At 47.4% G+C, this 23959-nt stretch overlaps 1 protein-coding gene across 8 annotated transcripts; it reads left to right on the top strand.

Annotated features, from left to right (window-relative positions):
* The first annotated feature begins 387 nt into the window (after window positions 1–387).
* myh14 (myosin, heavy chain 14, non-muscle) lies at window positions 388–23275 on the top strand. 8 transcript variants are annotated; one of them, XM_029838593.1, is made up of 46 exons: window positions 388–577; window positions 2823–2991; window positions 4223–4429; window positions 5075–5231; window positions 6188–6215; window positions 7539–7653; window positions 7958–8005; window positions 8302–8313; window positions 8902–8994; window positions 9068–9131; window positions 9327–9425; window positions 9509–9652; window positions 9731–9945; window positions 10019–10171; window positions 10431–10604; window positions 10739–10912; window positions 10989–11103; window positions 11430–11498; window positions 12605–12810; window positions 12930–13051; window positions 13132–13201; window positions 13285–13445; window positions 13593–13701; window positions 13814–13945; window positions 14025–14231; window positions 14450–14587; window positions 14700–14823; window positions 15032–15203; window positions 15291–15503; window positions 15580–15724; window positions 16381–16587; window positions 16689–16793; window positions 16943–17095; window positions 17172–17420; window positions 17508–17621; window positions 17839–17937; window positions 18015–18227; window positions 18302–18463; window positions 18540–18668; window positions 18747–18835; window positions 18910–19033; window positions 19114–19322; window positions 19435–19543; window positions 19937–20109; window positions 20286–20309; window positions 20884–23275. In XM_029838593.1, exons 2-46 carry the CDS (start codon window positions 2827–2829, stop codon window positions 21074–21076), a joined length of 6183 nt encoding a protein of 2060 aa, XP_029694453.1. In that variant the 5' UTR covers window positions 388–577; window positions 2823–2826; the 3' UTR covers window positions 21077–23275. The 8 variants fall into 8 exon arrangements, with proteins under 8 accessions (XP_029694453.1, XP_029694452.1, XP_029694456.1 ...); XM_029838592.1 differs by having other exon boundaries at window positions 2820–2991; XM_029838596.1 differs by lacking the exon at window positions 7958–8005 and having other exon boundaries at window positions 2820–2991.
* Window positions 23276–23959: the final 684 nt, after the last annotated feature.

Genomic DNA, 23959 nt, shown 5'->3' with positions numbered 1-23959 from the left:
CAGTTATATACTGAAATAGTTGCTGATGGTCGCAGACCGGCGCTCGTCTGCTGATGCGGCGGTAAACAAAGGGCGCGCAAATCTCTCAACTTTACCGCGAGAGCGCCGCGCAGGCACCTGCTGCCGCCCTCCCATTGGCTCCTTCCCCTGTCACTCACAGCTAGCGCCGCCCTTCGCCTCTTCCTATTGGCTGATCCTCAACGCCATTTGTCGCCGCACTTGTCTCATGCCAGCTCTGGGGCGTCGGATTCCCGTCGCATTCATGAGGCGGGTCTAAGGTCCGGTTGTAGGTTTTTACTGGACTAGAGTCGCGATTAAATGGCCTCGCGTTGAATGTGATTGGCCGCCTACCAGGAAGTCGGTCTCCGGTGCTGAAGCCGTTCCGCTGCCCTTTCTGCTCCGACTGTTTCATTCCCACCGTGGACTGCGAGTGCGGCTGGAGAGGAGCGGTGCGATGATAAAAGCCGCATATGCGGTAAGCTACACACCTACCAGGGAGGAAAATACCCGAGAAACAGCCTCGCCCCGCTTCTTCTCTCCGCGACGCCTTATTCACGACCGAGAACCGAGCCCGAAGGTGAGAGATTTACAGTACTTTAATCCATCTCGCCGGAAACAATTTAATATCCCGAACGTGTCATATCTAGGTGTCACCGGCTAACCGCGCTAGTTTGCTCCAAACGCCGCTATAAAATAATAATTAAAGCGTTGGTACAGACAGGGGCGCCGCTAATGGTATGATCTGCATACGTCTTTCAAGATAATCTTACATGTTGTTGGCCTGAACTGTCTAATGGTCGGTTTGTGAATGGTTTCCACCCAGAGTCAGTCGATAGCAGCCCCGTTCCACCTTTGTGCCGGCCGCCACATCTACCTATTATTCCCGGTGGAAACGACTCGGTTCGCCGGCCGCCACTTCCATCCGTGCGCGTTTGACAATTAAAGGCTGCAGCCGACGTGGTTGGACGTGTTTGATCTGGAAGGTGTGGTGGCCAGTTTCTGTGCCAAAGGATGAAACATCGTGGCTTCTGTTCTTCGTTCCCGCATAATCAACTAATCACCTATTTATTCCATTAGTCATGTGTCTGACTCTCCACCCATTTATAGCGCACGCACGCTCCCGCACATTAATAAGACAGATAGGGCTGACGTAGATAGATCACAAGACCCCCCGCAGTGAATGACCTCAGCTGTAGCTGCATGCATTGTCTGCGGGCTGCAGGCCGTGTTCCCGGTGTTGCTATGGTGGAGGGGAACAGTGAGGTTTGGGAACTCCAGCTGCTGCAGTGTAATGCGACAACCTGTCAGGGCTCAGTGTGTCTGTGTGTGTGTGTGTGTGTGTGTGTGTGTGTTTTCTTTAACGGACCAATTGGCTCTGATTGCCACCAGCAGCATCTTTGTGGTCTTCAGCATAAATCCTCTGTCTGAGCTGGAAAAATGTGATTCTTCAGCCTTAGAAGATGAAACCTGTGTTTTAAATGTCTGTCTTTAGTGCCAGTACATTGTGGAGCCAAACTGCTCGTACGTGCATACAGGTCGGACTTTTAAAGCACATATCGGCCTCACTCACTCATTACTGTGGATGTTGATTCATTAGTTATTCACACATTTCTTTTTTGACAGGGAATTTCTCAATTAAATTAATCTACTTAAAAAGGGGAAACAAATGTCCCATTTAAAAAAGTGCTTATTCGGCGAAGAGAAGTCATTCATGGCATTGTGTCATCTATTTTAATATGGAGAAACGCATATTTCCCTACTGAGTGGCAGGGTGTGTCTCATTCCACCCACAGTTGTAATGGAGTGACAGGAATGGGTAAGGTGGGGTTAGGGACCAGGTTTTTGCATTAACAGAAGCAGCAGACCAAAAAAAAACAACTACGGCTGTGATGCGTTGCAGGAATCAGGCCAGATCACATACCTGTTGAGACATGGAGACGCCTAACACTCAGTATACACAGAGAGGCCAACACAATAGCTCAGCTGTCAGGTGGAAGGTGACGTTTGTACTGACTTTTCTTCGTGACTTCATAAAAGGCACGTGTGTCGACTCTATAAAACCCCAAATTGATCATCATAATAAATGTGGAACCCTGTTTAAGAGCCAGAGCTTCAGTCAGCCAGTAAATCTGTCATCATAGAGAATTACCAGGTTCGAGGGTGTCGCTCCTCTGATCTAGGACTTTCCTGTGAACCTCAGTGGACGTTTTCCCCCCTCTAAGAGAACTTCAGGCACAGTCACTCCAGCGGTTTCATGCTTGTCAAAACAAATCTGCGAACATCATGCGGCAGCGCCAGAGCCGCGCCGATTGGAGTTTGGCTCCGTCATCCAGAGGAGAAACCACGTTTATCTGCTGTCACCACGTCTTACTCAGGAATGCAAAGGAGCGCTTTAGCATGGCTGCGTCCAGCGCCCGGTGCCACTCCAGTTTCTCTCAGCTGAGCTGGCGCGCTGGAATATTCCTCCCTCCCTTTTCCTTCATCCCCGGAATGTCGTGTCAGTTTACTCAATCAAACGATGCGCCTTGCTCTTCCTCCACCCTCCATCTCTCTGTCCTCCCCCCTCCACCCCTCTCCGGTCTCTTCTTGATTTGCTGTGTCGTTAATATAGGCCATCCCTGACCCGTTACTCTGCCTCCACGCTAACGCTGGTCTCCCCTCACGTGCGTGCACCCTGCACGCGATCAGTTTGTCCGTCCATCATTTTTCTCCGTCATCTGCAGCGCTCTACTTTTGATTCCCGTCCAAGACGAAGCTTCTGATTGAAAAGTCCGGGCTAATTCCTGCGTCCGATGTCTGCCTGTGTCTCCTTTTGCCAGCAGAACCATGTCCAAGGCCACAGGGGGCGGTGCCAACGATGTCACCCGCTTCCTGTATTCGGGGGTGGGACCCGGTTCGCCCGCCTCCAATTCGTCGTTCTCCGCCGCCAGCCAGGCCGACTGGGCAGCAAAGAGGCTGGTGTGGGTGCCCTCAGAGAAGCACGGCTTTGAGGTGAGCCAGCAGGAGCCGCTCACATGCGAAATGCCCTCTGTTTCTGACAAGCAATCACATCCAATTAAGCTATCTTAAAGGGCTTTAACGAGCCCTTTTTTACAACCTGTCCTCACATTCCATTTTACATTATCTAGGTGTAAACTCTCAGGTAAATAATTAGCTCCGAATGCATGTCTTTGACTGAAGGTGTGTAAAATAGGTGAGGCAAAGCTGTACATCTCTGTATGTACACATACTCTGTATGATTTTCCTGTTCCTTCCAGTTTCTCCCATCCCATGGCCTATAGCTTCTGTCACATTTAAGCCTTATGACTGGTTGTTATTGTATGATGTGCCATATTTCTGAGTCTTTCTCTCTCTGCTGCTGGCTGCATGGCGACCTCGGGACACAACAAGGCTCTGTTTCATCCCTCATATGCTAAAGAAGCAGCTGAGAGACACTGACTTCATTTTACACTCATGATCTGAGAATGACTGGACACATTCAGAGAGTCTCGTTTTATGAGCTTGCTGTCCACTCTGTGACTAATGTATTCACACGCTCAGGAAAACACACATATTTTGAATGTTTTACAAAGCACCAACAATAAAGCAGAGTCATGTGACTTGGTCCTGTACTTCCTGTCTGAAAAGCATGAGACCACTCGTGGGACAAGTCTCTCCTTCTCCTCTTGTCTGTGTTCCATATCCATCTATTTTTAGCTGCTGCCAAGTACAATGACCACACACAGTCTGACGCTCACAGAAAGTGAGTCTGAAAAAACATATTTTTAAGTCTTTTCTGAAGGTGTGTGAGTATTTGATTTGAGAGCTGCAGAAGCAAAGCATTGCTTTTTCTCAGCATTATCACCTAACGCTTAAGTTAATTTGATTCAGATCCGTTTATATTGCCTCTGTTATACAGCATAATGTAAGCTTAATATTTAACTTTGACAGAGCTGTAGAATAACTTTCGTTTTACTCACAATTAGGAAGTTGCATCCTTGAAGGTGGAAAACCTGTAACAAGCTGCGTAATAGTCATTGCAATTGCACTGAATACATTTTAGGAGCTCTGTTGCTAATTTTTTGTAAAATCCAGTTGGTTTTTTGGGATGCGTAATACGGATGCTGGTGCTGGAATCATCCGTGTCGATGTTTACTGCAGGATTTCACCAAAGCATTTTCTGATGCACTGCCCCCATCTCTCGGCCTGTCTTAATCCATCCTCATCCTCCTTCTGCCCCCAGTCGGCCAGTATCCGGGAGGAGCGCGGCGATGAGGTGGAGGTTGAGCTGACAGACAGCCAGAGGCGCGTCACATTGTCCAGGGAGGAGGTGCAGAGGATGAACCCCCCACGCTTCAGTAAAGTGGAAGACATGGCTGACCTCACCTGCCTGAACGAGGCCTCGGTGCTGCACAACCTGAGAGAGAGATACTACTCCGGCTTGATCTATGTGAGGCTTCCCAACAGAAAGAGAGCAAATAGTCAGTGGGACAGACTCACCGATGTCCACATGCGTGCAAGTTCAGACTGTAGTGCTGCTTGCATGAACATGTTAGCAGTTTGCTTCTCTGGCGTGTCCTTGTAATAGACACAGGGTGATAAGAGTGAGGACTCAGTTTACCTTGGTGTGTGTGTGTGTGTGTTTAGTGGTAGTTGGAAGCATCTCCATTTACTTTAGAAGAAAACGTGAGCAGCCTTAGATCGCCAGGACTGACATGTAATAAGCATGTTGCACACGATTATTATTAAGTGTTTAACGTGGTATTTAAACCATAGTGAGTCTTAGCAATCGGCTGCTGTTGATGTTGAGAGTGAGTTCTCTTCTGCATACGTGCAAATCAAAAATCAGCGTAACTGACAGCTCACTGAAAGTTCAGTTAAGTGTCTTTCGTGAGCTGCTTTAAGAGATTTAGTTCCTAAATCGGAGTAAAGCCGCCAACATTTACAGTGTGCGTGACTGAAATTGAAACCCACAGTTTTATGTTCACGTAGATGATAAGAACAAGGATATCGATGAGAATTAATGGACTTACCTTTATCATATTCTCATGCGTTTACTATCAAATATAACCCTCTGTTGTGTACAATTTCCCAGACGTATTCGGGGCTGTTCTGCGTGGTAGTGAACCCTTACAAGAACCTGCCCGTCTACACAGAGTCCATCGTGGAGATGTACAGGGGCAAGAAACGCCACGAAATGCCCCCTCACATCTACGCCATATCAGAAGCTGCCTATCGGAGCATGTTGCAAGGTACTCTCCACTATCTCTGACCTCTTACCCATAGCTGAGCCTGACACTAGAGCTCGCCCATACACTTGCTATCAGCGCCACTGGCCTGGAAAACAGCGCTGCCCCCCCCCCCACTGTGATCTTTGTCCAGTCAGTCAGCCCTCTGCGGACTTCTTGTAAGGGTGTGGTGCTCTCTCAAACCGTGGTTGATGATCAAATGCCTTAAAAGTGAAAACAGCCTAGTTGATGCAACAAGGATTTATGGTTGTGACACTCCCTAAAAGTTTGCGGGGTATTTCATAATTACGGAGCACTGCGATGATTTGTACCATCGTAAAATCAACAATGCGGGCCGGCATTTTTGCATCCTGTCGACTTCGTGAGACAAAACACACAAGAATTCTTAGCATTTTAAAGCGGTTAATGGTGGCTTGGGCAGCGGCTCCGCCTCGGGGTGTTTTCCTGACACAATAGGAAACGACAGCCGTGGATCCGTGGCTGTGTATGAGCCACCCCACACCCATCTCTGAGGACGTTATACAGGTAGGGGTGGTACCACACTGAATGAACTCGTAGGACCAGAATGAATTCTTTTAGTGTGAGCATGTGGGAATTTTTAAAATGTGAATGAAACTAATCGACACACATCGGACACCTGTGTCAAGTGGCTTGACGGGCCAGAGAGACCGGTTTAGCTGGTCATCTGTGCTAAGCAGTGGCTGACGTCCGTCACACGGCCGGCGAAAGATCAACCGCAATCGTCCTCCTGAGGCATCTGTCCCTTTTTTGGGTTGTGACACAGTGTAACACAAGCCAGACGGGGTCAGAAGAAGCTGCACTCACACACACTTGTGAACGTCAGCGTGTTATTTTGAGGCGCGTCATATTTAGCGTCAACGTTTAAAGAGAGTTGTGATCTCGCAAGAACACGTCCAGTGCAATCAGTCACTTATTTGTTGTTTCATGTTTTTCCACAGACAGGGAGGATCAGGCCATCCTCTGCACGTGAGTATCTTATTTTAGGATGTGTGTTTGGTGTGCGTTGAGGCTGGTCCCCATAATACAGAACGATTTCGCGCTCTCCTCGTTTGTCTGTCGCACTTTATTTTCACTTATTTGTTGCGTATTCGGCTTATTGTTTCCATACAGATATATTTTGAAAGCGCAGGTCCCTTCTGCACAGTTGAAACTAATCGTAAAGATGGGATATTTTTATTTTGCGAATTTAGAGGATATTTTATTTTCTCTTCGTGCCCCACTTCCTGTACCGGATAATGTGTTGGGCTTAGGGCTGCCCCCTGTCGACCAATGGGACATTCTTATGTTGCTGTGTCACTGTTGCCACGAGAATGACCAACTAAATGTCAGTGTTGCTAAGATACCCCTGTGACGTGGCTGATGCACGACACAAGCCAGACATTATCTATGTGGCATAAAAAGTGGTCACAGAAGTGTAGAAAGCAGTGGGAAAATAAACAGGAATGGCAGGAAAACCGTGGAAATAATCCATCCAAAGCCATCTGCCAACCCAATGTCTCCATGAGTCAAAAGGAGTGACTGAGGTTGAGCAGCCCGGGTCCACGGAGGAACGAGAGGCTTCAGCATCTCCAGAAGCTGATAGAGCACGGTTGATTTTATTAGGCTCAAATCTGGTGGACAGGGGAGGTAAGCTGGAAGCAAAGCTACGTTTAGTCACATGTAGTTCACTGCTCGCCACTCATGACCTATCTGTAGGCTACTCTAAAGTTCATCATATTTAAGTTCACTCTAACGGTAAACGCTCGTATTTGTTCGGAGGACTTTGGAGTCAGAACAGTACACATCGTGTTGGAGCCCAGACGGAACATCAATGCTCCTGGTGTGTTGCAGGGCTCAGGATACATCAGTGATGTTCTTTGTGGGTCTTTTTGAACACTTCATACACAGGATTAGGGTACAAACTCCAAGAAGTGCCTCACGAATGTGACGTCTTGTCTTGTTTGTTACCGCCGTCCGTCCGTCTCGCCTGTCATCGCGTCTTCCTGCCAGACTCTTCCTGTCATTGTCACGGATTTGCCATTTTAAGCCCATCCGGATCATTTGGGACGAGGCATCTTATTCTTTTAGATCCTCTTCAGCATCTATTTTTACTCAAATCTCTTTGTTCTTCTCCAAAAGTAACAATGCAGACACCTGCCGTCTGTACCCGCTCTATATATGCACCTGCATCATAAATGTATGTTTAGACACTCCCTGCATGCACTCCTTCCTGTTGAATTCCTTCATGTAAATGAAGTTCAGAATAGAGATTGGGATTTGCATTTTTGGGTCTCTTTCTGTGTTTCCCAGAGGCGAGTCTGGGGCTGGAAAAACAGAAAACACAAAGAAAGTCATCCAGTATTTGGCTCATGTTGCCTCCTCCCACAAGGGCAGCACTCTTGGCAGGAACAAGGACGCCATACAGGTATGTGACACCAAACACACACAGACATTAGGGAGCAATCAGTCCCCTAACCTAAAAAGGAAGCGCCGTCCTTTCACTCAAACCCCCTTTTGCCGTGACTTTCCTGCGGTTCTGTACTCGGCGTCTCTTTGCTAAACAACCCTCGAAACGTAGATTTACATCGACCCGATGGGTTCAGTCTTACCGCTATTGAGGTGTGCTTTGGTTTCACCAGTTCTTTCCTGCGTTTTCTCTGTTTGTCTTCACCTTCCTTCCTGCCTGCACTTGTTTCCCCCCCATTCTCTCCCCTCGCCTCCCCCTTTAGATGGATGGCTCTAGGTCTCTAACGAGGGGCAGCACTTTGGCAAACAGGGTGAGTTCGCTCCATCCTGACGGTTTGGACTGTGCTTTCCTCCTGTCCTATTTCCTGTTTACTGAACCCAGCGATGGTGCTGATTAACCATCAGAGTAGCGTCGTCTCCAGCTGAAACACTGATGCAGCTCCTCATCACACTCATGTTCTGTCATACTATATTTGACTTTGTAATTTTGTGTTTTTTTTTGTGTTTGTTGTTATTTTTTGTCTAAACTGTCCTTTTTTTTGTTCATTCCATGTCTGTGCATCCATCTGTTCCACTGTTTAACTTTTTATTTTCCACATCTCATCAGCATATGCAGTTTGTGAGTATGAAATTATTGAGTTAATTTGGGTTTTTATTTTAGCCTTTCATTGACTTTAGAAATGCCTCAGTTTGTTTCCTCACCTGTAGAAGTTTTTATGCTGAAGAGGTGGAAAACCTCCTCAGAAGCATTCACCTTGCCCTGTGCGTGAGCATGAGTTTGTGTGTGTGTTTTCCATCAGTTTTTGCCAGTTTTTACAGTATATTCTCTACCTAAAGCTTCAGCATCACACTACTAATGACCTGTTAACAAACAGCTGGATTCTTGCTGAATTAGCCATAATATGTAATGTTTGCAGCTTCTGACTCTCCTCCTTGTAAAACTGGTCCTGATTTGGCTCTTTTCAACTGGTTTATTCTCTTAAAGGCACCATTTGCCATCAGATATGAATTATACACCCATCACACCGTAGCATGGTGCTCCTATGGTCACTGCTGTAGGTACAGTACCTACTGTAGATATTTAAGCTACAGCTGCTAATCTAGTACAGCTCTGCTCCACGAGGTCAAAAGGGCATTTTTGATCAATTTTACTGAGGCTGTAAACTTTGTAATTCTGTGAAACTCACTCAAATCTCACATTTGTCAGGGCGAGCTGGAGAAACAGCTGCTGCAGGCCAACCCCATACTGGAGGCCTTTGGCAACGCAAAGACCGTCAAGAACGACAACTCCTCCAGATTTGTATGAACAGACACCATCGTTCCCACCATCTCCACGGTGACCATATTCATAAAATGTGTTTCTTATTCCTCAGGGTAAATTCATCCGCATCAATTTTGACGTGGCGGGGTACATCGTCGGTGCCAACATCGAGACCTGTATCCTTTTACATCGCCTCAACACACCCACAACATTTATTTACTCTCCATTTGTGGACAGAATCAAACGCCTTTATTTTGACCCTTTTGGTTGGTTGTAACGTCGAGATGTGACAAAGGTGAGAAACAGACCCAGAAAAGTCGGGATTACGTTTAAGTTTTATCCATAAAAGGCCATGACTCTAAAAAAAACAGACCTCCTTGAAAAGTCCCGAGCCATCCGGCAGGCTAAAGATGAGCGGACGTTCCACGTCTTCTACCAGATGTTGTGTGGAACGTCTGAGGAGTTGAAGGGTGCGACAGTAAAATCACAGTTAATGTAGTTCATTCTAAACTGTAACAACTAAATGGGGTTTTTTTTGTCTTTTGGTTTTTAGAGGAGCTGCTCTTAGGAAGTGTTGATGAGTATCGCTTTCTCACCTGTGGGTCCATCCCTGTTCCTGGTCAGAGCGATTCAGAGAACTTCACCCAGACCATGGACTCCATGGCAATCATGGGCTTCACGCCAGAAGAGAACATATGTAAAGGAAGCACAGAGGGGCTCATTCTTCTGTGCGCACAGCCCACCCTGATGCATGTTTCCCTCTCTTTCTCGGCAGCCATGCTTAAAGTGATCTCTGCTGTGCTCCAGTTTGGGAACATTTCCTTTATGAAGGAGAAGCACCACGACCAGGCGTCCATGCCTGATAACACAGCTGCTCAGAAACTGTGCCATCTGCTCGGCATCAACGTGCTGGAGTTCACCCGCGCCATCCTCACTCCCAGGATTAAAGTGGGTCGAGAGTATGTGCAGAAGGCCCAGACCAAAGAGCAGGTACGGTTTTAAGGCATCAGGCCGGGTGGGTTTCTGCAGACAGTTTTTATGGACTGCGCGTCCTTTCCTGTAGGCTGACTTTGCCGTTGAGGCGCTGGCCAAGGCCACATACGAGCGTCTGTTCCGATGGCTGGTTCACAGGATCAACAGAGCTCTGGACCGCAGACAAAGACAAGGAGCCTCCTTCATTGGAATCCTGGATATCGCTGGGTTTGAAATCTTCCAGGTTGGTTCCTGCGATGGTAGCGCTGCAGAAAGGGATGCATGAAAACATTATTATATTACGACAGGTATATTAAAGTTCAAGAAGATCCCAAATTATCAGGAGAGATTTTTCTCAATTTTTATTAAATATAAGACATTTCAAACACTTTCAGGTTAAATGATTTTGATTTCAGCAATAAGTAAACTAGATTCATACATGTGAAATCTAGGATTTAAAGAGACCTAAATCTACTAAAATCCCTGCTTTTCTCTCCTTCCAGTTAAACTCTTTTGAGCAGCTGTGCATCAACTACACCAACGAGAAGCTGCAGCAGCTCTTCAACCACACCATGTTCATCCTGGAGCAGGAGGAGTACCAGCGGGAGGGAATCGAGTGGAATTTTATTGACTTTGGCCTGGATTTGCAGCCCTGCATTGACCTCATTGAAAAATCCGTATGTTAAAAAAAAAGTTTTAATTTTCCATCTTTCATTTTTTTACAAAGACCAAAAATATTTACGCTGCATGATGTATAAAGCAATGAATGAGAAATGTGCACAACAGTCTCAGCTCTCCTATTCCCCATCAGGCTCACCCCCCTGGTGTTCTGGCCCTGCTGGACGAGGAGTGCTGGTTTCCCCGGGCAACGGACCGCTCATTTGTAGAGAAGCTCTCTGCGGAACAAGGCAGCCATCCAAAGTTCTTCCGATCAAAACAGCCACGCGGGGAAGTAGATTTCTCTATCATCCACTATGCTGGCAAGGTGTGCGCTCACTTTCAGCTCTCCGTCCGTCTCACCGGCAACAGTTTGTAAAAATGTCCTCCGTCCCGTCCCACAGGTGGATTATAAGGCAGACGACTGGCTGGTGAAGAACATGGATCCACTGAACGATAACGTGGCTTCTCTTCTCCACCAGTCATCTGATCATTTTGTTTCAGAACTTTGGAAGGAAGGTAGGTCTGATTTTAATCTGATTGAATTCTCCGAAACACTTTAATAATCATTTCAACCCGATAAGGAGAAATTTCATCACACTTGCGTGTGTTTCTAACAAGATTCCAGCCGTTTAAATAAAAAACCGTCAGCTGGAACAAGTACTAACTGGTTCTCTCTCTCTTCTCTTTCTCTGTCACTCTGTTACACTCTCTCCGTGTCTCTTCTTGTTCTCTCCTCTGTTTGCTTGCTCTGCTCACTCTATCCCTCTGTGCCTTTTTTCCTGCCTCTCCGCTAATTTGGTACTTACCTCTCCTCATCTGCACCGCCCTCCTTCCTGCCTCAGATATTCAAACGCTTCCTCGCGTCTACTTCTTTGACTCCTATGCCACGCTACAGGCCAGTGGCTCCGACAGTAGGTGTCTCCTCCTCAGAGTGTCCCACTGAGTGCTACGTCTTCACTAATACACTAGCTTTACAACACAAGCGACCACTGTCCACAATGATGTTTTTAGCCTTGAGAAATCTGCTCTCTGAAAGTGGAGACAGCAAGAAGACAGCAAATGTCTCCATTTTTAGGTTCCAAAAAACTAAAGATGAGTGTGGGCATCAGACATTAAGTATGAAGGTATTAGTGTTGACAAAGCTTGAAGTTCTTGTCTCCCATCTCGACTGATATTGTCAGTTTTGTTGTGTCTTCCTAGTTTTTTTATTATGTCTGCTGTTTTTGTGTGGCTTTCTATTCCCTGTGAGTTATTCTTCATGCTTTAAATGTTGCTGCTGTGCTCCAACTTTGAGTGTTTTACCACATTTGCACTGGTACTCAGCATTGTGCTTGTGTAACAGCGACTTTCTTTCCTGCTACAGGAATCTCTCCCTTATTTTTAATAGAATTAGGCTTCTAATGGTAGCAGCATGCTTTAGATTTCAAAACTTCGGGGTCACATCAGAGTTGTGGTGCACAATAGTGCCTTATGAGATGAAAACCAGGCAGGCTTCTAGAGAGGCTAGATATTGATATACACTCACAATATTTGAATAGCAATTTGAACATCAGTGCTAGGTAACGGCCCGATTACAGTATGTGAAGATCTTGTATATGTGTTACACCTTAGGTCAAATGTTCAGGCTGTCGCTCTGATCCGATATAATACTTAATATATTATCAGATGGATTTCCTGGCCGTAGAAAGCAGATTTACTAGATAACGTTCTCTGATTATGTCACCCCAGAGTTTGTTGACTTTTGTGCGTGGGAATAAATCCGTGCTTGATTATTTTAGAGAGACGGGCAGCGAACTAGCCCTGTAGTCCTGCCTGTTCAGACACGTTCAAGCTTTGTCTGCAAGGCTCTTCCATTGTAGTTGGCCTCTTTGTGTATCTCTTACTGGTTCCTATAAACGCCAAGTCTACTGTACGCCATCTGATAGTATCTGTTCAGAGACTTGAGAGCAGATGTGAGGCAATAGTGCTCTGACAGGAGCAGAGAGCGAATGCTGACCTGACCCTCCGTTTCCTCCAGTGGACAGGATTGTGGGTCTGGACCAGGTGTCATCAGGAGACAGCAGCGGGCCGGTCACATTCGGAGCAGGAGGTCTGAAGACAAAGAAGGGAATGTTCAGAACTGTCGGACAACTTTACAAGGAGTCTCTCACCAAACTGATGGCCACACTGAGGAACACCAACCCCAACTTCCTCCGCTGCATAATCCCGAACCACGAGAAGCGGGTAGATGAGCCAAAAGATACAATTATGGAAACATTTCCCTTAAATAGGACATGAATGCAAGACCGGAATAAAGATATCTCTCTGCCATTCATAAAAGTCCGTCCTCCTGTTCCCCCCAGGCGGGTAAACTGGCTCCCCATCTGGTTTTGGACCAGCTGAGGTGTAATGGTGTTTTGGAAGGGATCCGTATCTGCCGACAAGGCTTCCCGAACCGCGTCCCCTTCCAAGAATTCAGACAAAGGTGTCCATCCCAGACTGTCAAGAACATCTGCTGTCTCTGCCTCTTTCTTGCCTTTGATTAGACATTTACTTGATCCTCAGATACGAGATCCTAACTCCCAATGCGATTCCTCGAACCTTCATGGATGGCAAACAAGCATCGGAGCTGATGGTTAGAAGTTCTCCAGAGCTGCAAAATACACACAAAATGTTGGAATCTTTTTTTCCTGAAGTGAATGTTGTGTCTCTGTTTAGATCAAAGCTTTGGAGCTGGATCACAACCTGTTCAGAGTGGGTCAAAGCAAAGTCTTCTTCCGCGCAGGAGTCCTGGCTCATCTCGAAGAAGAGAGAGATTTAAAGATTACTGACACGATCATACGGTTCCAGAGCATCTCTAGAGGTTACCTCGCCCGCAAGTAAGACGACTATCAGGACATCTTAGCAGAGAGATTAACTGTCATTTGTCATCCTATGGTGGTATTTGATGATCATATTCACCCTAAAATGTTAATGGTGCTATGATTAAGAGGCAAATACCCATAAAGAGTTTTTGTACTTCTCAGAGCCTTTATGAAGAGGCAGCAGCAGCTAAGTGCCCTGAGGGTGATGCAGAGGAACTGTGCTGCCTACCTCAAATTGCGGAACTGGCAATGGTGGCGGCTCTTCACTAAGGTACTGTGTGAAATTCCAATTTCCTATGTAATTGTGTGATTGTTTAAGATAAATCGTCTGCACGTGAAAAGAATGCCTTGTTTAAAGTTTGCCCTTGATCTGTACCTCCCAGGTGAAGCCCCTGCTTCAGGTGACGCGGCAAGATGAGGAGATCCAGGTGAGGGAAAGCCAGCTGCTGAAAGCCAAGGAGAATCTCAACCAAGTAGAGGTGAACTACACAGAGCTGGAAAAGAAGCATGTTCAGGTAAACATGGCCGCCGCCCTGATTCCGCTGCCCCTGCACCCCTCTGCCGTGGCTCATCTCTGGGTTTGTACCGCCGTAGCTGCTGGAGGAGAAGGCGGTGCTGGCGGATCAGCTGCAGACGGAAGCGGAGCTGTTAGCAGAGGCAGAGGACATGAGGGCCAGGCTGGCCAGTCGCAAACAGGAGCTGGAGGAAGTGATCAGTGAGCTGGAGACGCGACTGGAGGAAGAGGAGGAGAGAGGAGTGCAGCTGAACAACGAGAGGAAGAAGATACAGCAGATCGTCCAGGTATTTTAAAACGCCAAGTTTATGTCATGGTAATTCACAATTTGTCACATGTAGAGTAGTTTTACAACATCATGGTTACAGATTAAGTTTATTATGATATAAGGGGAACCAGAACTAAATCTGACTTCACCATAAACTGCTTGATCACATGTAGAGGAAATATATTGAAATACCAACAACTTCAGTTTCTCTGTGATGAATTCTTCACCCCTCATCAGGACCTGGAAGAGCAATTGGAAGAGGAGGAGAGTGCTCGGCAGCGCCTCCTGCTGGAGAAGGTTACGTTAGACACCAAAGTTAAGAGCCTGGAAACTGACCTGATGAATGCTGTTGAACAAAGGGACCGACTTAGCAAGGTGACATTATTCACGTGCCTGGAAGTCACGTCACAGCATAATATCACACCAAGCCAGATGAAGAGTGATTCTTATGTATTACGGCTGTGTTCTAATGTATTTCTTGGAGCAGGAGAAGAAAAACTTTGAGGAGCGTCTGAGCGAGGTGACGGATCAACTCACAGAAGAAGAGGAGAAATCCAAAAGTCTGAATAAACTTAAGAACAAGCAAGAGGCCATTATTGCTGACCTAGAGGGTAATTTTCCTAACTTCCCCTTCACCTGACAAGTCACACTGCATTTCCATGTGCAGCTCCTTTTGAATTTACTTTATTACTGCACAATTTGCCTTCTCAAATTTGTCTGTACATACGTCTTAGACTGATTCTGTTTACGGTTACCAATCGTTCACAGAGGATCTGCATTTGTATGTATGAAGTGTTGAACTTGCATATTTGTGCTCAGAACGTCTAAAGCGGGAGGAGCAGAGTCGCCTGGAGCAGGAGAAATGGAAAAGGAAGATGGAGAACGAGGCCGTGGATGCCCAGGACCAGCTGTCAGACCTGGGCATGGTGCTTGCTGATCTGAGGGGCAGTCTGGCTCAGAAGGAGAAGGAAATCACCACATTGCAGGGCCGGTGAGAATCAAGCAGACAGAACACAGATAACAGGCGGTCGCAGATGCCGATAACCCTCACTGCTCTGTCCCGGTGGGTTCGTCGCAGCTTGGAGGAGGAAGGGGCCCGTCGCGCAGAAGCACAGCGAGCACTCAAGGAGGCTTTGTCCCAGGTGTCCGAACTCAAGGAGGAAGTGGAGAATGAACGCTTGTCAAAAGACAGGGCGGAGAAACAGAAGCGCGACATGAGTGAGGAGCTGGAGGCTTTGAAAACTGAGCTGGAGGACACGCTGGACACGACGGCCGCCCAGCAGGAGCTAAGGTCCGTGACGTCGCGAAAGCTGAAGATCAGAGTGAAAATGGAACGATCGCTGACTAATCCACGTTTACTGAAACAGGTCTCGAAGGGAGACAGAGCTTCATGATCTCCAGAGGTGTGTTGAGGAAGAGACACGTCACCATGAGGCGCAGCTGTCAGAGATGAGGCTCAAACACAGCGCTGCCATAGATGGTCTGCAGGAACAGTTGGACAATAGCAAGAGGGTAAGAAACACATTCATTCAGTGGACATTTATATAGTCACCACAGTAAACTGGCCAAGGAATCAAAGAAGAAACACGAAACAGTCACGTGAAGTAAAAAGTCATATATGAAGCTTGACGTAAACAGACTGTCTCGTGTCGTGTCCATTATCAGCGTTGTGGATCATATGGGGGACATAAACTACCGGAAGGACGCCTTGACTCAGTCCAGAACACGTTCTATGATTCTGTGTGCACTCTGTGACCTGGTGTCATTGAGCAACACGCACGTTTTTACTGGGCTGGTTCCCTCCCCATCAATGTTTGCTGCCAACTACCTTTAACAGTTCTGATGCTCCACTAGATGGCAGCCCTTCCAGGCCTCCAAGGTCCTCACAGGACAGGCAAATCAGCCTTTCCATATCTTCCACCCTGGTCATGAAACAACCTTCAGATTATCCTACAAATTACTGGATGTTCTGCAATTGCTTGTCTTTAATTGAGTTTTATTTGGGCGCTCATCCGTTGTAGGATCTCTATCTGGCTTGTTATGCTCTATTTTACTCTTCTGCCGCTGTCATGTATGATGAGTGCTATGTTGACCAGGTCTCTGTTGAATGAGAGATTCAATTTTAAGGGACTTTTCAGAAAAAATAAGAAATAAATCAAATCCTTCAGGCACGCCAGTCGCTGGAAAAAGCCAAAGCCCTGTTGGAGGAAGAGAGGCAGAACCTGACATCCGAACTGAAGAGCCTGCAGACAGGTCGGATGGAGAGCGAGAGAGGCCGCAAGAGGGCTGAGAGTCAGCTGCAGGAGCTCAGCGCCCGACTGGCTCAGGCCGACAGAGAGAGGGAGGACAGGGAGGAACGGGTGCAGAAGCTGCAGGTGCTGATACATCACAACACAGTTTCATACCCAGAATAAAATCAGGGTTCCCTTCAGAAGGGATTTTTGGTCCGATACCTGTCTTTTGTCGTTTTCGTTAGTCGGAGATCGAGACTGTTTCCAGCACTTTGTCCTCCTCTGAGACAAAATCCCTTCGCTTCTCCAAAGAGGTCAACAGTCTGGAGAGTCAGCTGAACGATGCCAAGGTAACAAATAAAACACACCCCAAGACTGGGTTTTATATGTTGGAATGAGACACATGTAGGACATTTATAGACGAAAGACAGCAAGTACTGGGGGAACTCTGCGAGAGGTGAGGAGCGTCCACACTCACACTTCTCTCCTCTGTCCTCAGGAATCGCTGCAGGATGAAACCCGACAAAAGATGACTCTGGCCACTCGGGTGCGAGCGCTGGAGGAGGAGAAGAATGGACTGATGGAAAGGCTTGAAGAAGAGGAGGAGAGAAGCAAAGAGTTGTCTCGGCAGATCCAGACTCTTAGCCAGCAGGTGAGTTAAAGAGAAGTGTCCCTCAAAGCCGTCAGTGGTTCTGGTCCTCAGTGTCTGTGCCGCTGCTTCCCCGCAGCTGGCTGAGCTACGCAAGCAGTCGGAGGAGGTCAACAGTGCCGTGGAGACCGGGGAGGAGATGCGTAGGAAACTCCAGAGAGAGCTGGACAGCGCCGTCGAGAAGGAGCGACAGAAGGAGGAGGAGAAGGAGCGAGTGGAGCGGCAGAGGGAGCGACTGAGGGAGGAGATCGAGGACTTGACGCTCGCCCTGCAGAGGGAGCGGCAGAACTGCGTGGCCCTGGAGAAGAGGCAGAAGAAATTCGACCAGGTCCGAACCTCACCACTTTACTTTCACACTCATGATGTCAGAAATGTGTGTGACTGGAAAGAGCTTTGTCTGCACCTCCGCCCTCAGTGTTTGGCAGAGGAGAAGGCGGTGAGCACGCGGCTGGCCGAGGAGCGAGACCGAGCCGAAGCCGACAGCCGAGAGAAGGAGACCAAATACCTCGCGCTTTCCCGAGCCCTGCAGGTAAAGACAGGACTCTTCACACTGATTTTGGTCGCCATGGTCATGTGAGTAACAGACCCACGGAGAAGAGACAAATGGATTTCTGCAGCTGCATCTTTTCGGTCACTCTTGAGTGAGACTACTTTTGATTAATCAATTATATAACACTGTCACAATTTGATCCTTAAATTGAATGCATTTCTTAACCATCCTGAGCCTGTTTGTCTTGTGTGTGTAGGATGTCCAGGACCAAAGGGACGAGTTAGAGAGGGTCAACAAGCAGCTCCGCCTGGAAATGGAACAGCTTGTGAACCAGCAGGATGATGTGGGCAAGAATGTAAGACTCCTCAGACGGAGCCTCTTCTCTTATTCATGTCAGACCACAGGCGCTCAGCGTCTCTCCTGTTGGTTCAGGTCCACGAACTGGAGCGGAACTGCCGGACCTTAGAAACAGAAGCTCAGAATCTGCGAGTTCAGACACAGGAGCTGGAGGAGGAGCTGTCGGAGGCGGAGAACTCCAGGCTGAGGCTGGAGGTCACCCTGCAGGCGCTGAAGGCTCAGTTCGAGAGGGAGATTAGCACTGCTGAAGAGAAGGGGGAGGAGAAGAGGAGAGCACTGAGCAAACAGGTAGAGAGGGAGCCACAGGTGCCATTTTTAGAACCCTCCCACTCAGTCAAATTCAATTCCCTTTCAAATCCAAGGTGAGGGAGTTGGAGATCCAGCTGGAGGAAGAGAGGAGTCAGCGCTCTCAGGCCATGTCATCCAGGAAGCAGCTGGATGCAGAGCTGCAGGAATCGGAGGCACAGCTGGAAACAGCCAGCCGTGGAAAAGAAGAGGCCATGAAGCAGCTGCGGCGGCTCCAGGTACGCTGACGCTTCCACACCTCTTCCCTTTACCTCTCAACGGCATTTGTATTAACAACAAAACCACCCGCCGCAGGGCCAAATGAAAGAAATTCTGCGCGAGCTGGACGACACCAAATTGTCCCGCGAGGAGATTATCGCACAGTCCAAAGACGGCGAGAAGAAGATGCAGACGCTGGAGGCAGAAGTGCTGCACTTGTCTGAGGTTCGTGCTGAAGCAGCAGCGAGGCGACGCTTCTAACCCGGTGGGACCGGTCCTGACTGTCCCCCCACGTCTGTGCAGGAGCTGGCCGTATCCGAGAGGCAGAAGAGACAGGCGCAGCAGGAGAGGGACGAGCTGGCGGATGAGATGGTCAACAGCAGCTCTGGGAAGTACGTATCGCTCAGCCACGGAGGCACTTTTAAAACCGCGCGCGCGTTGGTCGCTGACGATCGCTCGTTACCAGGACGGCGCTGTCTGAGGAGAAGAGGAGGTTGGAGGCGCGCGTTGGCCAGCTGGAGGAGGAGCTGGAGGAGGAGCAGAGCAACTCCGAACTGATGTCAGAGAGGCTACGGAAGAACGCTCTGCAGGTACGACAGCCGCGATGGCGCACGTGCGCTGGGACGGCCAAGCCGACGCGGCGGTGACTGTTGCTGCGTCTGTGGTGCAGATGGAGACTCTGGCGGTGCAGCTGCAGGGAGAGAGAACCTTGGCCCAGAAAGCAGAGGCTGCCCGGGACCAGTTGGAGAAGCAGAACAAGGAGCTGAAGACCCGCCTGACAGATCTGGAGGGAGTGGTGAGGGGCAAACACAAGCTCAGCGTCGCCGCCCTGGAGGCCAAGATTGAGTCAATGGAGGAACAACTGGAGCAGGAAAGACAGTAAGAACTTTACAACTTTACATCCGACGCTTGAGGTTAAAAAGGTGCATCATAAATCCAGAATCATGAATTTGTGCGGCAAGTCGTTGAACTTGCACCGTCTCCATTTCAGGGAACGAGCTATTGCCAACAAACTGGTGCGAAAGGCAGAGAAGAAACTGAAGGAGGCATTGATGCAATCTGAGGACGAGAGACGCCACGCGGACCAGTACAGAGAACAGGTACCCAGCAGGGGGCACACAGGCGTCCCGGCGCCGCCATGCTAGCGTAACTTAACGGGTCGGCTCTGATTTGTGCCTCGCAGCACCAACGTAGGGCTGTAAATGGTTCTAAAATGAAGCATTAAGCAAGGCTCCATCCAAGATAATCCTAATCCCTCCCCCAAATCTGTGGTCGCTGGGAAGGTGGAGTCCATTTGGCCCTCGGACATAAACCCCACATCTGCGGCAGGGTTTTAATCCCACTTTAATCTGACTCTTAATTCCTCCAGTATCACCCTCCCACCTCCCAAAATCAGATTTTACAAACGATATCCGTTCCCTCGTCTTATTCTAAACTGCTCGTGTCTCCCATCACCTCCACCTGCCCCCCCCCCCCCCCCACCCCACCCCCAGCTGGATAAGTCGATGGTGCGTCTGAAGCAGCTGAAGAGGCAGCTGGAGGAGGTGGAGGAGGAGAACTCCCGCTCCAACGCCCAGAGAAGGAAGCTGCAGAGGGAGCTGGAGGAGCTGAGCGACAGCGGCCAGAGCATGACGCGCGAGATCACCACGCTCCGCAACCAGCTCAGGTAACGCCGAGCACGCGCGGCGGAGCGCACGTGCGCGCGTCCACGCCTCACATTCGTGTCGTCTCATCTAAACTATCCGTTAACGATATGATTTGTTTCACTCCCCTTTTTTTTTTTTGCATGCTTTTGTGTCCATCTAACACGTGCACGTGTGTCTCCATCACCACAACCCTCAGCGTCCCTGACTGGAGAACAGATAAGTAGGTGACGGCGTCTCCGCTGCTTCCTGTTTGCTTTGTTCCCTGCTCGTTTGTTTGTTTGTTTGTTCAGGAATGTGACGTGTATGTGCATTGAAGCGGGAGGTTCGCCCCAAATTTCCACCCGATTTTCCAAACGACCCCCGCCGCCCCTCGTCCGCTTCCCGATTCCGTTTTTTTTTTTCCACCCGTCAAAATGGCCACAGATTAGCTCGTGTTTGTGCGTCTGGTGGAAAGTTGAGGTGAAGCCGCGTTCGCTGTTTTACTGCTGATCTCCTGTAAAATCACTGTTTGTTGATTTTTATTTTATTTTTTTTTGGTTGCCAACTCATTAAACACAAGCAAACATTTCCAAATGTCATATGAATCTGCAACTGGGGGGAAAGGTTGTGTTTTAACATCGCATGTTATTGACGCTGTCCAAGAATAAATCTTTACCATTTCACACCTCCTGATATTCTTGTGTTCATTCCCACCCAGAGCATTGCATTATGGGTTGTGTGTGGCGAGACAGGTGGACGTCCTCGTGTCGTCGGGGGCTGAAACCGGAGTGACTTTAACCATGACTCTCCTGCAGGCGCGCTCCTCTGCCGCTCTCCATGCGTGGACGCAGAGCTCTGGTCGACGACTTCTCGCTGGAGAACTCGGACTCGGAGGAGCTTCCCGCCTCGCCCACGCCCTCGTCCGGGCTCCCGAGGACCCCGACTCCCTCCTCGGAACACAGCCAGGATCCTGGACAACCAGCCCACAGCGTCAACAACACCGAGTGACGCAACCCTCGACTCCTACACACACACACGCACGCACACACGTGCGCGCCCCTGACAGCCTCGAGCACTCGGGGCTGAAGGAGCAACACAACACACTATCAACACAACACACTATCAACACAACACACTATCAACACAACACACTATCAAAGTACACAAAGCCAGAAATCAGGCGCTAATACGACCTCATCGAAACTGTAAATTTAGAAGGAAAAAACAAAAGGAAGCTAATGATGTTTTTTGTAACATTAAAAACAAAAGACTGGAATTTTTCTACCGTGTGGATGCGGAGTAGATTTGTGGGAGAGGGTAAATTATTGTCGTGATCATAGCGGGCAGGAAACTCTTAGAGTAGTTTTAAATCAAAGCCATCTTTAACCCTCGAAGGTTATAAAATCTGAATTCTCAGAGTGTTCAGACAATCTCTCCAAACCACCCGAACGATGACACACGGAACCTTTTCTTGGGAGGTTTCGTCCGTCCGGTGCAAACAAAAGGTCCGACAGTATTAAGGAAGACAAACGGAGGCCAATTGACTTGATTAACTTTAATATCCGTGTTTTATGACTCCGAAAACACAAAACAAATCAGCCAAACTTGGAGTAACAGTAGAGTAGAAACGTCTCGCTAGAGCAAACCGTAGTTTATAGATAGTTTGTTAACTAAAATATTTGCTTCAGAAAACCTGAATTTGTATCATTTATATCCAAAGTTAAGTTATTGATCTCTGATTATTTGCTGTGGGGGGGCATGTTAAAGTGTTTTTTCAGCGATAATCAGATAAAAACTGGTAAAAGATTGTCATTTATTTCCTTTAAACCCATTGAATAAACCATTAACTGTGTAAATTTCTCAAACAATCCTTTTTGTAACCAAACGGTGGGCGTAGGGATGAGACAAAGGGACATAAAACTGTAGTAGAGTAGCCCTAGAATAGATGATAGACACGCAGATACAGTCGTATTAGTACAACCTGTTACAACAACCTGTTAATGAAAGTCGAGAAGAAAAAGTCGATTTCTTTTCCTTTATATACCACGACTGTGGGTCGCATATGATATGAAGCTCATACTAGCAATGAAATCATCCTAATGTTGGAGCTAAAGTCACATGTAGCCTGACTCTAAAGATGTTGCTCACGTCCGATTAAAGGCTGTGCGGGACGTAAATGTGATGTACAAAAATGATCAGTGACACTAATGCTTTCCTGCTTGCTTAGCTTAGCCTAGCTTAGCTTCTGTTAGCACCTGTCTGTGTCCAAACTGAGTAAAATTCCTTCATTTGTGTATTTATGTCTGTGTCAGCAGGCAGTTATTCCACTATTTAGTCGCGCTGGTAGGTGGTTTAACCTGCCACATTAGTCAATTAATGTATTGTTTTGCAGACATTGAGCGATTTTTGTGGCTTGAACACACAAACCTGCCTCCAACATGTGCAAATCTCACCAAGAATGTCACATTTGCGTTAGCTTTCTTTCATATTTTTGCTTTATTCTGTCATTATGCTGCACCTCTAAAACAGACTGTATCCTACATGAATTGGTTGCCATGGTGGTGCCTGGTTAAATACATGCTAATTGCCCTGCTCCCTCAGATTCATTATATTTGAAAGAAAACGGCGGCTCGAAACCAACCGAAACAGAGTAAAGAAGCATAGACGAGCTTGTAGTAAAGTTCCATGTGTTGAGCTTATTTCCGCCATCCAGAAGCATCAAACCACTGTGTTGAGAACGACTCTGACGACTGGCAACCGGTGTTCAGGACCCTCTTGTAGGGTGTTTGTTTCTTGACTTTATGTCTTATTGTTATTATGTTTTAGCAATATGCAAATATGTTTGCTTGACACTTTTTTTTAAAGATATTGTGTAATTGTTGCACTTTACACACGACTGGAGATAAATTAATCGGGCGAGAATGGTCTCATTAAGAAACCTCAGAATTCCACATCAACAATAACAACAATAACAATAAAACACGGAGACTTTTCTCACTGGAATCTAATTAAGTGCCGGGATGAGAACAACTCTGTTCATCTGTAGCGAGATACGAGGCCCATGTTCTTCTGTTCTCTTCCAAAACCTTTTTGGAAATTTATTTTAATTGTTTTTCTGTGTTTTTGTTTTTTCTTTTGTTGTTCATGATTCTGTAATTAGAAAATATCTGACGGGGGAAAACTTTAATATATGTTTTTGCTTTTGAACCTGCTGCTTCTGTGTGTTTCTTTGCCAGAAACCAAATTGTAACAGATGCTATAAAAACACATTTGAAGCGAGTTAAATGTGGGCAAACGTCCTCAAACGAGCCCTGTAACGACGCTATAATGTCAATTTAAATTTTCCATCTCAGTAGTTTTCCATGTAAAGTTACGTGGAAAGTCTCTGAGATGTTTGTTCTTATAAAGAAAAAGGTTGTTTTGGTTTTAAAAGGCACCCGACACTTTCATCACAACTCGTTTATTTAATTGCACATTTTAAACCGACAGCTACAACACACACAGCAAAGCACAATCGCGATCCTACATTTTCACCGTATTTAATGGGATTTAATGCTGCAAATCTAACGAGAAGTGACATCGTTCCACAACAGCGGCACACAACACAACATCCCAGCTTTAAATGAACGGATTATCATTTCACCTGTAAGCACTTCAAACCTGTTGACAGTAAACATGCAGCGTGTTTTTCTCCACTTCTGAACAAAAATCTAGAAAAGGTCTAAATTCAAAGGCAAAGTTGTGCTTAACCAACGATGTTCTTTGACCTTGACTTTAACGAGGGTCATAAATAATCCCACATTACTGACAAATGCGTCCGAATGTCCTGACACAAACAGCCGTTTTCGGTGCTCTGACTCATGGAAGAAGCTGCAGGTAACAGCAGGACCG

This window comes from Takifugu rubripes, chromosome 7 (assembly GCF_901000725.2).
Source record: "Takifugu rubripes chromosome 7, fTakRub1.2, whole genome shotgun sequence".
Taxonomy (NCBI): domain Eukaryota; kingdom Metazoa; phylum Chordata; class Actinopteri; order Tetraodontiformes; family Tetraodontidae; genus Takifugu; species Takifugu rubripes.
The sequence above is the reverse complement of the archived record's forward strand: the minus strand, read 5'-3'. Positions and strand labels throughout refer to the sequence as shown.

Coding starts and splice junctions, on each gene's coding strand:
- myh14 (XM_029838593.1), top strand. CDS start 2,827: ATGTCCAAGGCCACAGGGGGCGGTGCCAACGATGTCACCCGCTTCCTG. Junction 13,446..13,592: donor AGAGGTTACCTCGCCCGCAA/GTAAGACGACTA, acceptor TGTACTTCTCAG/AGCCTTTATGAAGAGGCAGC. Junction 18,228..18,301: donor GGAGAGCACTGAGCAAACAG/GTAGAGAGGGAG, acceptor TTCAAATCCAAG/GTGAGGGAGTTGGAGATCCA.